A 15,270-nucleotide genomic window follows, 5' to 3' on the forward strand; every position below is an offset into this window, starting at 1 on the left:
ATGAGTCTATCCAGGAATTGTTAATCCCAGTAAAATTTTTATGTTTCTATATGCCTGAACTTAGTGACTAAAGTGAATAATTGAATAGGTAATGGTCTCAGAGAGCTGTCAGGTTCTTTGGGGTCTATTTTTTTCTTCCCAATTAACAGATCAAGAAACTGAGTCCCAGAGAACTTGCTCAAATTATATAAAATTAGCAGTATATTGAATATAAAGACTAGCATTGGTGGCATAACATGCTATCTTTTATGCTAATTTTGATTTTTTTACTTTCTTTTTTTGGGGGGGGTTAATTTTTAAGAAAAAAAGAAAAACAGAAAAGAAATACAAAATGAAATAAAACAGAACATTGTCACGTGCCCAGCAGAACATCAGGGAGGATTCAAAATATATAACAATAAACTACTATTCAAAAAATGATATATAATGATAGAAGAAATTATATTTATGAGTGTCCATCTTTAGTTCCTTGTAGGTTGTTTTATTCTCTGCTGCTAAAAACCTTTTTTACTTTATTTCCCCCCCCTTCCATTTCCATCTTTCCCTCTGTCCTTTAAGCAAGCTATAGTTAAGTAAGGGTATATTTTTGTATACATATATAGATACACACACATACACACACACTCCCACTCCCCACATTTGCTTATACATATCTTTCCTATCTCTGCTAACTCTTTGCTTTAATTCTGCTCCTTAACTTGCTTTGGTATTACTTAACATACTCTCATCTATGGATCCCTCCATTTTCTTCTTCCCCCATCTTTTGCTTCCCCCTCCACTCATCCCTCCTTCCTTATTTCTTTAAAGATTTTAGAGGATGCTATACCCTTCATGGTATGTATGTAGTGTTGCCTATTTAGTCCCTTCCCAATATGAGGAGGCTCTTATTACTGAGCCCTTCTCCCTCCTCTAATGCCTCTATGTCTATTCTTTCTCTGTACCTCATTTGTATAACATAATTACTCTTTTTACCTTTACTCTACCCTAATCTTTTTTTTTTAATCTCTCCATTTATGGGATATCAATCTCAAACATGTTATACATTTACATTTAAAAACCAAATGATTTGTCCATATTAAGTTCTTTGAAATTGATTTTTGATATTGGATCATACATTACATTTTTTATTGAGTTCACGTTTGGTTAACAGAAAATTCTGAAAATCTGCAAGTTCATTGGAGGCCCATTTTTTCTCATTCAATAATATAGATAATTTTTCTGAATATGATATTTTGTCCTCAGGCCTAGTTCTTTTGATTGCTGGTAGATATAATTCCAGTGCCTGTGATCTTTTATTGTGGTTGCTGATAAGTCCTATACAATTCTAATTGTAGCTCCAGAGTATCTGAGTTTTGTTGTTATTGTATCTTACAAAATTTTCTCTTTGATCTGGGGGTTTTGAAATTTGGCAAGAATATTCCTATGCATTCTATTTCCACTTTCCCCTCATGTTCGATCACTGAAGGATAATTTCCTTGGATCATTTCTTGCATTATTGTGTCAAGGTTCTTTTTTTGCTCACAGATTTCATGTAGTCCAGTTATTCTTATATTTTCTCTTTTTGATCTCTTCTCTAGTTCTGTTGTTTTTCTTATATTTCATAGTGTGTTCTATTTTTTTATCCTTTATGTTATGTTTTGTCATTCCTTGGTCTCTTATAGTTGCACTGACTTCCTCTTGCCCAATTCTAATTTTCAAAGAGTTATTTTCATCTTTAACACTCATCTCCTTTTTTTTATTTGTTTTTTTTTATTATCTTTTTTGTTTTTCTTGGATGGTTTTTAATTTAATTTAATTCTTTTAGTTTTTTTCTCAATGTTTCTCACTTGGTTTTAAAATTCTTTTAACATTTAACATTATGTTAAAATGTTAGAAAGAAGCTTTTTTTTTTTTTTTTTACTTCAGTGTCCTCTTCTGATGACAAACCCCTTTCTTGACTGTTCCCAAAGCAAGTTTCTATAGTTGCTAGTGTAAATACCTCTAAAGGGAGACAGGGGTGGAGAATGACCTGGAACCTCAAACCAAACCTCTCCCCAGCCCCCACTCTTGCAAGTCCCTGCTCTGCTTCTGTACTGTCAGTATTTTGGTTTCTTCTCCCACAAGGCCTTGTGTTTGCAGCACAGCTGGACCTGGTGTTCCTAATCAGCTGGGATTCCCTCAGTTTTCTAGGACTTAGAACTTAACTCCATACAGCTTACAGTGTGGCAGATGAAAGGGACTGTATCTCATTCCAAAGCCAGCTTGACCTAGGGCTTCCCACTGGGTATTTCAATGGAGCTAGCCCAGAGACGTTTGCATGTCACACTGATTAATCTTTGGGCTAGGGTCTTTCTTTGGATCTTCTTGGGTTGTTCCAAGAGGACCCCTATTCTGCCCAAGTCTTCTTGATTTTTCACCATTCTAATTTCATCCTAAGACACAAATTTGTCCTGTTTGTGGGGAAAATCTGGAGAATTTGAAATTTACTGACCTACTCTGCCATCTTCCCAGAATCTTTCTATCTAATTTTAATTTTTCAGGTGCAGAGAAGACAGAGCAAGTTTTCATGCTGGCTGCCCTTACATCTTTCTTCTTCATAATATCTTTATTCTCCAACCTTATAGTTATTATCCAAATGTCAGCAGATATCCAGGAATGACATGAAGGAAGATGTGAATTGTTTTGTGATTCCTATGTCATATTGGGATTTTAAGGTGCTGGGATTAGTAGAAATTAGGTTAGAATGAGGAAATAAGCTGATTGTCATTAGTTTCTGATCTCTTAAAATTTCTTGTTTCCTTCAAGATTTAGTTTTTATAGGAAACTTTTCCTTATCCCAGTTCTCTTTTCTCTCAAAAGTACTTTATATTCATTTTGAACACATTCTTCAAATGCTAAATTGTAAAAATTGTTTGTATTCTTGTTTATGTAAATGTTATCTCCTCTACAAGAATCTAAGTTTCTTGAGATCAGATACTATTTCATTTTAATTTTATATTTTGAGGTTCTAAGATTATTTTTACATCTGACGTGCTGAAGAAAATATATTCTTGTTGATTGATTGATTTCCTAGATAGCAGTAAAGACTCTTCATCCTGTTAAGTCTAAAATGAGACATACATAGAATTTCTTCAATTCATTAAGAAATTTATGGAGGTTTTTTTAGGGAAATTTTTTTAAATCTATAGATTCAAAGTATTTAAAAATAGATAAACAATATCTTTTGATCAATTAATTTATATATTTCTTTACTGCTTTAAGTTTACAGAGATCTTTTCTCAAAACAACTCTGTGAAGCAAATACTGTACACTTTCTCATAACCAACAATTATATAGTATTTTAGGTTTACAAAGTACTTTACAAATACCATCTCAACAATAATCTTGAGAACTAGGTGCTATCACCCCCCCCCATTTTATAGTTGAGAAAAATGAGACAGAAAGGAATTTCTTGGCTTGCCCAAAGTCACACTGCAAGCATCTGAGTCAGAATTTGAACTCAGGTCTTCTTAACCCTAAGTCTACCACTCCATCAACCACTCTACTACCCAGCTGCCTCTAGATTCCCAGGTTGCATCCGAAAGGCCCCTGTTCTGCCTCAAATCTTCTTGATTTTTCAACAGTTTATGTTTGCTCTGAGGTGTTAATTATTCTATTTGTGGAAGAAATCTGGAGAGCTTGAAATTTATTGACCTACTTTGCCATCTTCTCCACTCCAGGTCATAGATAATATATATCACAGTTGGAACTGAAATCTATGTCTTTTGATTTCAAATTTTGTGCTCTTTCCACTTATCTTTGATCTCTGGAGTAATGCATCATTTGGCAATTTTCTTCATGCATATTAATGGAAAATATGGAATTTTCCTTTTCTTCTTTTTTTTTTTTTGGTTATCTCTGTACTACTTTGAAATGACAAGTTTTTGTCTTGTTCAAGACCATATAGCAAAGCATCAGTTCTGACTGAATCTAGGAATCCAACTTAACATTTGCAAAATGAGTTCCAACTTAGAAATCATCTTCTTCTCCTCATATTTCTCTCTCAACACCATCTCTTTCATCCACATAAAATATTTATTATTTTTGATGTTTGTATTTAAATTATCAGAAAATCTGTATCTGTTATAGTAAAAAGAATATTAGATGTACAATAAGAGTACCTAGGTTTAGATATATAGAAGCAGAAGTCTTTATGAGGTGCAAATGAGATCATGGATGTTAATTTTAAGCACTTTGCACATCTTTAGAGCTCTGTGAAAATGCCAGTTATTATTATCATCATCTTTATTAACCCCAAATCACCAAACCACTAATCTAAAGTTGATTTAACTTCCTGAGCCTTCTACTTCCCTCTCATAGAGCTCAAGCAATGTTGATAGAGCAATTCAGAGGTGTGCTGATAAATGTTTAACAACCAGATTCTCTTGCAAAATCAAAAACGAAAGCAAACCTCCACAAAAAAACTCTATGCACACACTATGTTCAATCTGTATTATTAACATTTTTTAAACTTTAGAAATAATCAACAAAATGATAAAGGAAGTCCTGATTTGTAGTGAGTGTGATTTCTGAGGTATAAATTCTCATTCTGAAAATTTAACAAGCAGCTCACCTCTTCACATGAACTTGGACAAGATAGTTAACCTCTCTTGCTCTTAATATTCCTCACATAAAAAGTGAAGGAATTGGAGTAGATAATGTCTTATGTAACTTCTACCTCTAAATCCTAAGATTCATTACATTTAAAAAGTATTCAGAAACATTTATCAACCACCCACTATATTTTTAAGATTGTTCTACAACATATTGTACTTAGTTTTTGAGGGTCAGACTAAACTAAGAATAGATTGAATAGTTAAAAATGGCCAGGCATAGACCACGAGTTCACTGATCATTTTAGAGATGAACTCATTATTCAAGGCAACATATTTTAAAAATGTAAAATTACCTGCATTTTGGTCTCTTCTGCTTTTATAATGACTAGAGCAGAGTGGGGAAAAAAGGGTGGAAAAAAGATTTAAAAAAACTACATGATTTTTACGCTACAAAGGTTAACAACTCTTGGTACTCTAAATGTGATATCTTTTTCCAGTGACCAATGAAAACTCATGCTACTGGAAGAAAAGAATTATAGCAATATTAAAATTCTTACTATAAAAGAAACCACATTCCTAAGGAAAGTTACAGATAAATGGAAAGATAACTCATTGATTTTCTTTGGACAGGCAAGTACAGGAGTTAGGATCAATTAATTAGTTTTACTGTGTGTCCTAAGGGAGTCAGGAATATAATTTCATAAGATGAATGCTCATGGAAACCATCTGCATTACTATGAAACATCACTATAAAATTTTTTTGAAGTTTATGTGCTGAAGTTGATTGTGAAGATTTCAGAGATATAAAAATTCTATAAATAATTTGATAACTATTCATATCAAATCAAGAAATATTTTAATATTAGTGACTAAAGGATAAAAATATAGGAAGAAAGTAAAAAAAATATGATAATTAGATTAGGATAAAAATGAGTAAAACCAAATACTTGTAGACTATGAAAGAGTCTTACTCCTGTAATTGAAGAATATCTTATTCAAGAAAAAAGTAAAGAGACAATGAGTATAGTGAGCATGATGAGTAGTACAAGAAATGGTGTTGATTATATTTTAGTATGCAGGGAATGATTGGCTACTGATTTGAGAACCATTGCCAAATCAAATATTTTTGTATACTTAGGCAATCAACTCTTTAGAGCATAGATCAAAAGCAAAAGCAAAAGAAGAAAAAAATGAAAAGATGATATGGCATGGAATTAAAGGAACTCTAATTTAAGCCATTAAAAAGATGTTAACACCAAAAAATAGGAAATGACCCAAAAACAAACCATGACTACAGTGTATCATTATTTCTTATGGCAGTCAAATCAATGGAAACCCATCACTAAAATAAAATCAAGAGTCTAGAAATCACTTTTGCAGGCAAAACACTTGCTCTCCTTGCCAAGATTAAGATATGATAGCTAATGAGAGAACAGTCTAAGACATTAATTCATTTGCAAAATCCTACAAAAGAGAATAATAGAAGATCAAGAGGTATATTTCTTCATAAAACAGAAAAAGAAAAAAAAAACATGTTTAAAGAGAGATTGATGAGAAATACAATTAAGCCAGATCATCACCAGAGTATTTAAGGAGGGAAATGGAAGAGAATTGTAAATAGATTAAAAAGAGGTCTAGAATGATGTTAATAACAAACTCTCTTTCATCAATGATATTGAGCCACTGTATTTGTATTCTAACCTCATTTTCTGATGTGCTATATGAGAAAGTAGAAATGTCATCAGAAAAAAAGCAATAACAGGGCATACTAAATAAAATCAAATATACATTCAAAAAGTCTAGGAGCCAGCTCATAGCAGCTTGTTAGTATCAATTGTTAAATTTTCATTATGAACATTTCTATCTCAGAAATTGGCAAACCTTACAAATCAGGGCTTGATTTATTGTTTTGTTGATTTTCCAGACTTAAGAAAGTGATGGAGAAAATGTTAATAACATAGATTTAAACAAATATGTCTTGCATTTTCAGAGGTCTGAGTTTTAAATATTTACCAGCATACTGCCATGTAGATGCTATAGTTTCAAGTATGCTTCAGGATTAATTATTTAAATATCTGAAAGATGAGAAGATGCTAGATTCTTGGAAAAAAATCATCATGGACTTCATTATCATTTATAAAAGATCTTTCAAAAATAATAATTATTTCTGACTCATATGCCTATTTTTTTATTTTAAGTCAAGACTAGATGACTACTTGCTATATCATAGAGGAAGTCATTTTCAATACTTGTTGACTTGACTTGTTGACATATTCAGGGATGAGTTGAGATTGATGGCTTCTGAAGTCCTTTCCAATTCTGAGATTCTGTGATACTAAAGTCTTGTTTTTTGTTAGAAAAGACAGCATTTGCAAATAGATATCAAACACCCACTTTGTTCAAGTAATTCTGCTAGGCCCTGGGTATAAGAAACCAAAATGAAATTAAATCTGTGCCCCCAAAAAGCTTATATTTTAGTGATAAATACAATATGTATGTAAATAAGTAGATATAAGGAAGTTTCCTGAGGGAAAGATCAGTTAACAAGTAGAAAGGAATGAGGCAGATAATGGAAAGAACTAGTAGCACGGATGCTAATTAGGGGATTGACTAAAATGCATGAGAGATGAGATCAGGAGAGTGACCAGGATTAGATATATAGATTTGTGAGTCATCTATGAAATTATGATAAATCAAATGAGTGGCAAAATAAAGGGAGTAAAATGTAGAAAAATGAATGAATTAAAAAACCCAATTTATTGAGTTCCATCTCTGTGCCAAGCACTCTGTAAAGTTGGGAATACAATATGAAACAGTTCTTGCCCTCCAGAAGTTTATATTCTAGTAGGGGAGAGGATACATATGAGGGGGTGGTATTTTGGTATACGGAATGAAAATGATGTTTAGGAATAGGGCAGTTGATGACATTTCCTTTCCAAAACCAGTGGCTGATTTGATAATGATTTGAGGAGCAACAAGTAGAAAGTGAGGGTGTAGTGAGGAAAAGGTTGAAAAGGTAGGTATGTAGGGTACAATGGCTCAAATGTAGGCAAGAATTCCAAAATGGAAGGGGACATGATGTCTGGAAGTGATTTTTGGAGTTTTGAAGGGAGTTATTCAGGAGCTGGAGTGTGGCAGTTGCTAAGACAGATGAGATTGCAAAATGCCCCGAATGAATGACTAGACAGGATTAGAAAGTGGGGTAAAGGAATCAGTATTCATATTGCATCTACTGTGTACCAGAAACTTTTCTAAGTACTTTACAAATATCTTAGTTGATGTTAACACAATCCTGTTGAGATAGATACTTATTTTTACAATCAAAGAAACTGAGGCAAACCAAGATTAAGTGATTTTCTTATGGTCACCCAGATAGTAAGAATCTGAAGCTAGATTTAACTTGTCTTCCTGTTTCCAGGTCCACAGCTCCATCCACTGCATTAATGCTCCCTCAAAAGAAAGGGAAAAATGATCATTCACAGAGACTTAGGTAATATCCACATGGAAAGGGCGATATATAAATGATTGTGATGGATGGAAATTAGTGTCATGGAAACCAAGGAAGGATTCTAAGAGGAGGACAATAGTCAACAAAGTCAGTGTCAGTATTTGAAAAATCACTTGGTTTGAATCCAAATACCAGTACGTATTAGCTATCTGACTTGGGAAATTTATTTAGAACTTTCCATATCTCAGTTTTTCCTTCCACCATATGGGAATAACAATTCTTACCCAATATATTACCCATAGTTGTGTTCAAGAAAGTACTACCTAAGTGTGAGTTATTGAATCTGACTTATTGTTTTAGGAATCACTAGCAGGAATTTGTCAAGCAGCCCTATATATAAAAATATTCAAAATAATAAAGCTTCCTTCCCTATGTTCTTGAGCTAAGGTATCATTTGGCATAATCTATTCTGATGTAGAGTCATTTGGCTATGGGCCAGCTTTAGGTAGATACAAATTGCATCTATCTACCAGAAATGGATTAGTAGTTAGCAAGCGATCATAATATTTCATTTAATATGTGTGCTGCAAATGTAATTCATTATTCAACTGAAAGTGTTTGGGGTAAAATGCAGTCCTTAATTAGATCTTTTATTAATTAAATAGTCTGAAATGAAAGATGAAATGGAAAAAAAGCCCTGGTCTTTTGTTAGAGAGAGAACTATAGTAAGGAATTCTACAATACTACGATCACTTTTGAGTTTTGCTTTGTAGTGGAGAGACCATTTTGATTGTTCTAAAAACATTTATTCACTATACTTCCTTATCCTGACATTCAAAGTCTTTTGCAGTCTGGCTCTGATCTATCCTTCTTGTCTTACCTAGATTATTCACAGGCCTAGGAATCATATTCTGTTATTCAACAAAACTGGATTATTTACCATGCTCTGCATACATCTCATGGCTCTATACTTTTTCTCAGGATGTTTGAAAACTAAAGAGGTTAGTGAATGGCAGAAGCAATTCTACTGACTGAATCTAGCACTTCTTCCACTTACTCTCCAGTATCTAGAGAAAAGAAAATCCTGGGACTCATTCTTCTAAAAAGGACGAAGAGAGTGATTACAACTTTTTGAAAATAGCCAATCTCTTAGAAATGAGAGAGACTTGGACTCTAGCTATTTAGAGAGACAAGGAGTGCTAGATATTTTGTTCCCTTTACTAAAGGGATAACAAGATATTGAGCTGTGGTTCATAGGCCTAAATATTTGGACTTTGCCTATTATGACTAAAGGGAATAGCTCTTTACCATTGATCTAGAAGAGTACATTAAAGAGTCTCTGTCTTAAATTTGTTTTCACAGCTATGAAAGACACTTCTAGACTTGTCTCTTTTCTCAGAAGCCTTCTTGTATACATAGGTCTCTGCTGTTCCAGTCATATATAAGAGGTTTTTCCCCTTTCACCTTCTAATTTGTCATGAATATATTTATCTTTCTCTATATAGCATTCCCCCAGTGGATTTATAAGCTCCATGAAGGCAGAGATTATTTTGACTTATTTTTGTATCCCTAACAGAATATAGAATATCTTTCATGCAGTAGGTATATCACAAAAGCTTTTTAGATTTATTAATAAATATTAATTATTATGGTTTATCAAGTTAATAACTAATATTTGGCCCTAGACTAGATACTGTTTCATATCACATGCAGCCATCCACTTTGCTCATTTTCTTACCATCTATCTTGCTGTTGCATCCTCCAGAACACTAGACCTACACAAATTATACTTTGGGGAATTTAATATAGTCAGTTGGCATTTCTGCCCTAGGGCTGAACCATTCATGAAAAGCCATCTCCAGAGCAAATCTTGTTCATCTTCCCAAAATCCATCTTGTTTTCTGAAACTTCTTCCTCCCATCCCTTGTGCCATGGTAATTCTAATCAAATCATTATTACATTTGTAATTGGAAAGAAAATGTAGACCTATTCCCTAGATGCCATTCATATCTTTTTGACTTCTTAGGTAAAAATAACCCCCTTCCCTGGTCACCACTTCCTTACATATAGTATTTATTTTTATTCAAATGTAAGTTTTTCCTTAACTATAGGAAATGCCCACTTTTGTATTCATATCCTCAGTCCATAGTATAATATACAGCAAATAGTTAATAATTATTGATTCAGTCCCATCTTTCTCCAATGCTTTCTCCAAAGATCAATGTTAGTATCAATCAATCATTTCTTAAATGCCAACTATATTCCAGCACAGGATATATAAAGAAAAGTCCTGCTCTTGAGATTCCAATATGGAAGAAATCATATATAAACCATTATGTATAAACAAGGAAAATTCAGGATAAATGTGCATTATCGGTAAAGGCATAAGATTAAACAGGTATTGTAAAGACTCCTTCAAGAGGGACTTTACCTGAGACTTGAAGAAGCTAGGGAAGATGAGGAGATGAGGAGGGAGGAAGTTCTAGAAATGGGGAATAGGCAGTGAAATTACATAGAGTTGGGAAATGGAATGTCTTAGGTGAGTAAGCAAAAATATCAGGGTCATTGTATCATAGATGTAGAGAAGAGAAAGATATATAAAAAAACTTAGAAAGGCAGAAAGGGGAGGGTTACAAAGTGCTATAAGAACTAAACAGAAGATTTTATATTTGTTCCTGGAAGTAGAAGAGACCCATGGAAATTTATTGAGTGGGAAGGGATGGGCAGGAGCTGACATGATTAGAACTGTGCTTTAGGAAAATCAGTTTGACAGCTGAATGGAAAACAAACTGAACTGGGAAGCGATTTGAGTCACCCAAAAGGTTATTGCTATAGCCCAAATGTGAGGTGATGAGAGTTTGCACCTGGGTGACAGCAGTCTTAAGGAAGATTTTACAAAAATAGAAATGACAGACAACTTGGCAAATATGAAAAATGAAAGAGGAAGAGTGAGGGAGAAAAAGAAAGAGGGAAATTAGAGAGAGAGCGAGAGAGAGAGAGAGAGAGAGAGGAGAAAGGGAAGGAGGGAGGAAGAAAGGGAGAGAGAGACATACATATAGAGGGAGAGACAGAAACAGAGGACAGAGAGAGACACATACATACCTGGGGGGAGGGTAGTGATTTAAGAATGCACCTAGGCTGCCAGCCTGGATTACTGGAATGATGGCAATATCCTTTACAGTAATAAAGAGGTTTAGAAGAAGAGAGGCTTTGAGGAGAATGACAATGAGTTTAATCATTTACATGTAGCATTTAAAACTTAAAGAGAAATAACTGTCAAAGACAAGAGGGTGACCAACAGTGTTAAAATCTTCAGAGAGATCCAGAAGGGTGGGTGCTGAAAAAAGCCATTTAAACCTCTCAAAGGAGGGTTTATAGAATGAAGGTTGCTAGAGAACCTAGGTGTCAATGAGGTCGAAAAAAAATCCCAACCCCTAAACTATGAGCATTGAGACAGAGGTCGGGTATAAATGAAAATATAGCCAGTGTTAGAAACAGTGACTAGAGAAACTGTCATTAAGAGGAAGCCAGTAAGTACAAGATGACAGAAGGAGTAAAAAACAAACAAACAAACAAAACAAATAAAGGTTTTAAATGAAAGTTTGTTGTCTATGGAGCATGCATTTTGGAGAGCCACAGTAGAATGGGTAAATAATTTTATAGTGGGTTGTGGAGGGCTTAAGTTGAGAGGAATGAGGATAACAGAGTGATAGTACGAAATAGTGAATGAAGTTTGAAAAAATGGCACATGACAATCCAAGAGTCACTGTGATAGGGAGGGTAAAATGGAGTGGTAAAATGTTAATCATTGAGGAATGAGTAAAGGGAAGTTTTCATTGCCCATAGAGTTCTGCTTTGGAATAAAGTTGTAATGGGGTGTCACTGTATATATCTGGAAATCAGGTTGGAATGGGGAGTAAAGAATATCCTGGATGAAGTGTTGCTATGCAATTGTGGGCAGTTGGGTAGAGTACCTAGAGTTTGATGGAATGGATGACTGAGAAGGTTCCTGTGTAGTTTTGTTGTGGTTTGAGATAATGGATTTTCTCTTGTAACTGGCCAGATAAATCTGTTCTCTTTGTATTGGTGAATTATTTTCTCTGGTTTGATCATGAGAGGAAAAATGTATATGTGCATATATTTTTTTAACAGTATGCAATGTGCTGAGCTATATTTCATGGACCACTAGAGTCTCATATCATAGAAAAACCTGCCTAACTGATTATTCCATTCACATTAAGCCCTGCTGGCCCTGGTATTTCACAACAAAATCTGACAACCTGGGATTTACCTCATCAAAGTCAGCAATGATTTCATTCAGCAAGCGCAGACATTCCACTCCTTGGTTATTCATTTCTGTCTGAGAATAAAAGTCAGCAAATCCGGGGATGGAGGCAAACATCACACCGACAGCATCATAGGATTGGGAATACAACTCCTAGATGGAAAGGATAATGGAGAAAAGTGAGAAACATGCAAAAGGGAACCAGTTTAAAAATACAGTTGTGTTTATGCCTTCTCCCTGAAATAAATATGGAAAGGACCTAGCAAGTTGGGACATCTAGCACCTTTAAGGGATCTTAGAGATCATTAAGTCCATTGTTCCTTAAGATGAACTCTGTGAAATGTGGGTTAGACTGAGAGAGGTGAGATTTTATAGGGGAAAAAAATAAGCTATAATGAAAGACAAAAACATATAACAAAACTCACATCCATCATTTTGCTCTTCTAGTCAATTGTAAGATTGGCAGCATCTAGGACTGCTGAAGAGTAGTTGGAATGAAACCCATGGCCAAAAAGTTGTTATGGGTCTAGAATCAATAACTGAATGAGTTCCCAAATGTGTGAAACATAATCGCTTGTTTGTTGGCCTGAATTAATATATATATATATATATTTATTATATTATTATATTATTATTATATATTATATTATATATATATTATATTATATTATATATATATATGTATATATTTAAAATCAGTGTCTATTTATATGTGAATACTCAAAGGATCTGGTTACTTTGTCACTGTTTGGAATCCCAGTGTAGAAATTGTTTCCACTGTTGCAGATGGAGTATATATGTCCTAAAGAATTACTTAACCTTCTTAGAAGCCAAGTTATTTTCACAGAGTCACACAGCTAATAATAATCAGAGGTGGAATTTAAATCTAGAATTTCTTGATTCCAAGCCCAGTACTGTATTCATTAAGCCAGATTTGACTTGTCTATTTATACTTGCTTGGTTAAAAAACAAAATGGAAAACTATAAATATTTATTGCACAAATACCTATTATGCATAATTGAATAAAATATTAAAAGTTGGGATACAGAAAAAAGAAGTTAATGATCAAGATTGATAATGAAAGAAACACTTATGAATCTAGTCTATTTTTCAAATCCCAAATATGACTATAATAAATGTATATGCAATATTACCAAGTATTTAAAATAAAGATTCCACAGTGATTACAATTTCAAAGGCATTTACAAAGCAAGTACTGTGAATCTGAAAATAAAACTTTTGAATTTTGAAAGTAAAAGTGATCAAGCAAAAAAAAAAAAACACCTAATGGTTTATATAAGCACAAGATAAAATGAAAATTGTGAAATATCTTACAAGTTGAGTCATCATATTCAATATTGTACAAAAATACAAAATTTTAAAGTTTATAAACAGCATTTTATCTTTTCCTCACAACAACTCTGGGAGGTAGATCTGAGAAGTTATCTTCATCTTACAATGAGAAAAAAGCAAAAGTAAATGACTTATGCAGAGTCACAATGTTAGCCAGCATCTAAAGGCATGAGTTAAATTGAGGTCTTTCTGAATCCAACACTATTGATTGCATCATACTGCTTGCTCCAACAAACCATTCTCTCAAATTCCTCATTCACACTGAGGTATAAATGACTAAGAACAGCTTGAGCATGACTTATTGCTTTGAAACAGAGACAAAAGCCTTAAGGTTCAGCAGGAGAATCCTAAGCATTAAAAGGGTGGGAATATTTTGGGGATACTCAGATATATCTATTTCCACTGAAATAAAATGTGGGGGGATGACAAGTTTGGCCCTGCCTGTTCTATATCTACTTGGTAACTAGTTATTATTAGCTAATAAGCATTACAAGTTGAAGCTCTGTGTGTGTGTGGCGGGGGGGGGGGGCGATGGGGGATTCTGAGAGATGATTCAGACAGACAAAAAAAGGGGACAGAGCACTGGTTGTCTGGAAACATCCTGTCCAAGACAATTTCAGCTCCATCGCCCACACAAGACAAACACACAGTTCTGTGTTGTTGTTGTTGTTGTTGTTGTTGTTTTTAATCTTTGTTTTAAGCTCTCTGTAGCAATCATAACCTTGGTGCAGGGAATTTCCTGGGAATTAATGGCTAGTTGAGTTTTTTTTTGTTGTTGTTGTTTTGTTTTTTTATGGTTTTGAGTGATCAGTGTCATCCAGGCCAGCATTAAGCCCTAGGATGCAGCCCATAACATGTTCATTATAGTTTAATTAAGAATATCTTAGGGGGATATTGTCTTTCAAAGGGGATCCCAGGCTACCTCTTTTTTTTTTTGAAATGAAAGTTACATTTTTTCTACAGAAATACAGATTGTTCCGTATAGTGAGAGAAGCCATAACTCCCTAACTAGTCCCATCATTCTGAAGTCCAAATCTTATTCTACTCATGGCTCCCTTGTTCTTCTAAAAAGAAAGTGATAAATAAATCATATGTTCAGACCAAATTGAGTCCCTTTTCAAGTTTAAAAGATATTTAAGAGGGTGGGAGATAAGATACCATATGTTATGATCTAACAGTTGATTTGATATTTATACTATATGTAGCTCTAGTAATTAATTTAAAGATTGGATAAATTATGAGATCAATAAGGTTTCTAGTATAATTTGCTTTTCAGAAAAAAAATTGTGTTTCTAAGCAAATTCTTGGCTTTTATTTAATCATGGTTAATAATATTAATATTAATGTTTTTGACAGAAGACCTCCTATGAAAGCTCTTACTGAGATGGAAAGCACACTGGGGTCTAGAAAACCATGTTGGTGAAATTGAAATTAGAACATTCTACCTGGTTGGGAAGGCATTAAATATGATAAGTGAAAAGACAGTAGCTGTTTTGGGAACTTCAGACTACTTCTAGAGAGTCTTATTTTCAAAAACTTGGGCACTATATGACACATTCTTAAACTATGGCAACTCATTAAAGAATATAAAATGATGGTTCTCAGTTCT

General features: G+C 33.8%; 1 protein-coding gene across 2 annotated transcripts in view; it reads right to left on the reverse strand.

Moving 5' to 3' along the window:
• Positions 1–15,270, reverse strand: part of ADCY8 (adenylate cyclase 8) — a 397,348-nt gene that overhangs the window by 19,394 nt on the left and 362,684 nt on the right. For both annotated transcript variants that reach the window (XM_051971100.1, XM_051971099.1), the window contains one exon: positions 12,314–12,460. In XM_051971100.1, the coding sequence (XP_051827060.1) occupies positions 12,314–12,460 (147 nt within the window). The remainder of the gene's footprint in view (positions 1–12,313; positions 12,461–15,270) is intronic.

The sequence above is a fragment of the Antechinus flavipes genome, chromosome 1, assembly GCF_016432865.1.
Source record: "Antechinus flavipes isolate AdamAnt ecotype Samford, QLD, Australia chromosome 1, AdamAnt_v2, whole genome shotgun sequence".
Classification (NCBI taxonomy): domain Eukaryota; kingdom Metazoa; phylum Chordata; class Mammalia; order Dasyuromorphia; family Dasyuridae; genus Antechinus; species Antechinus flavipes.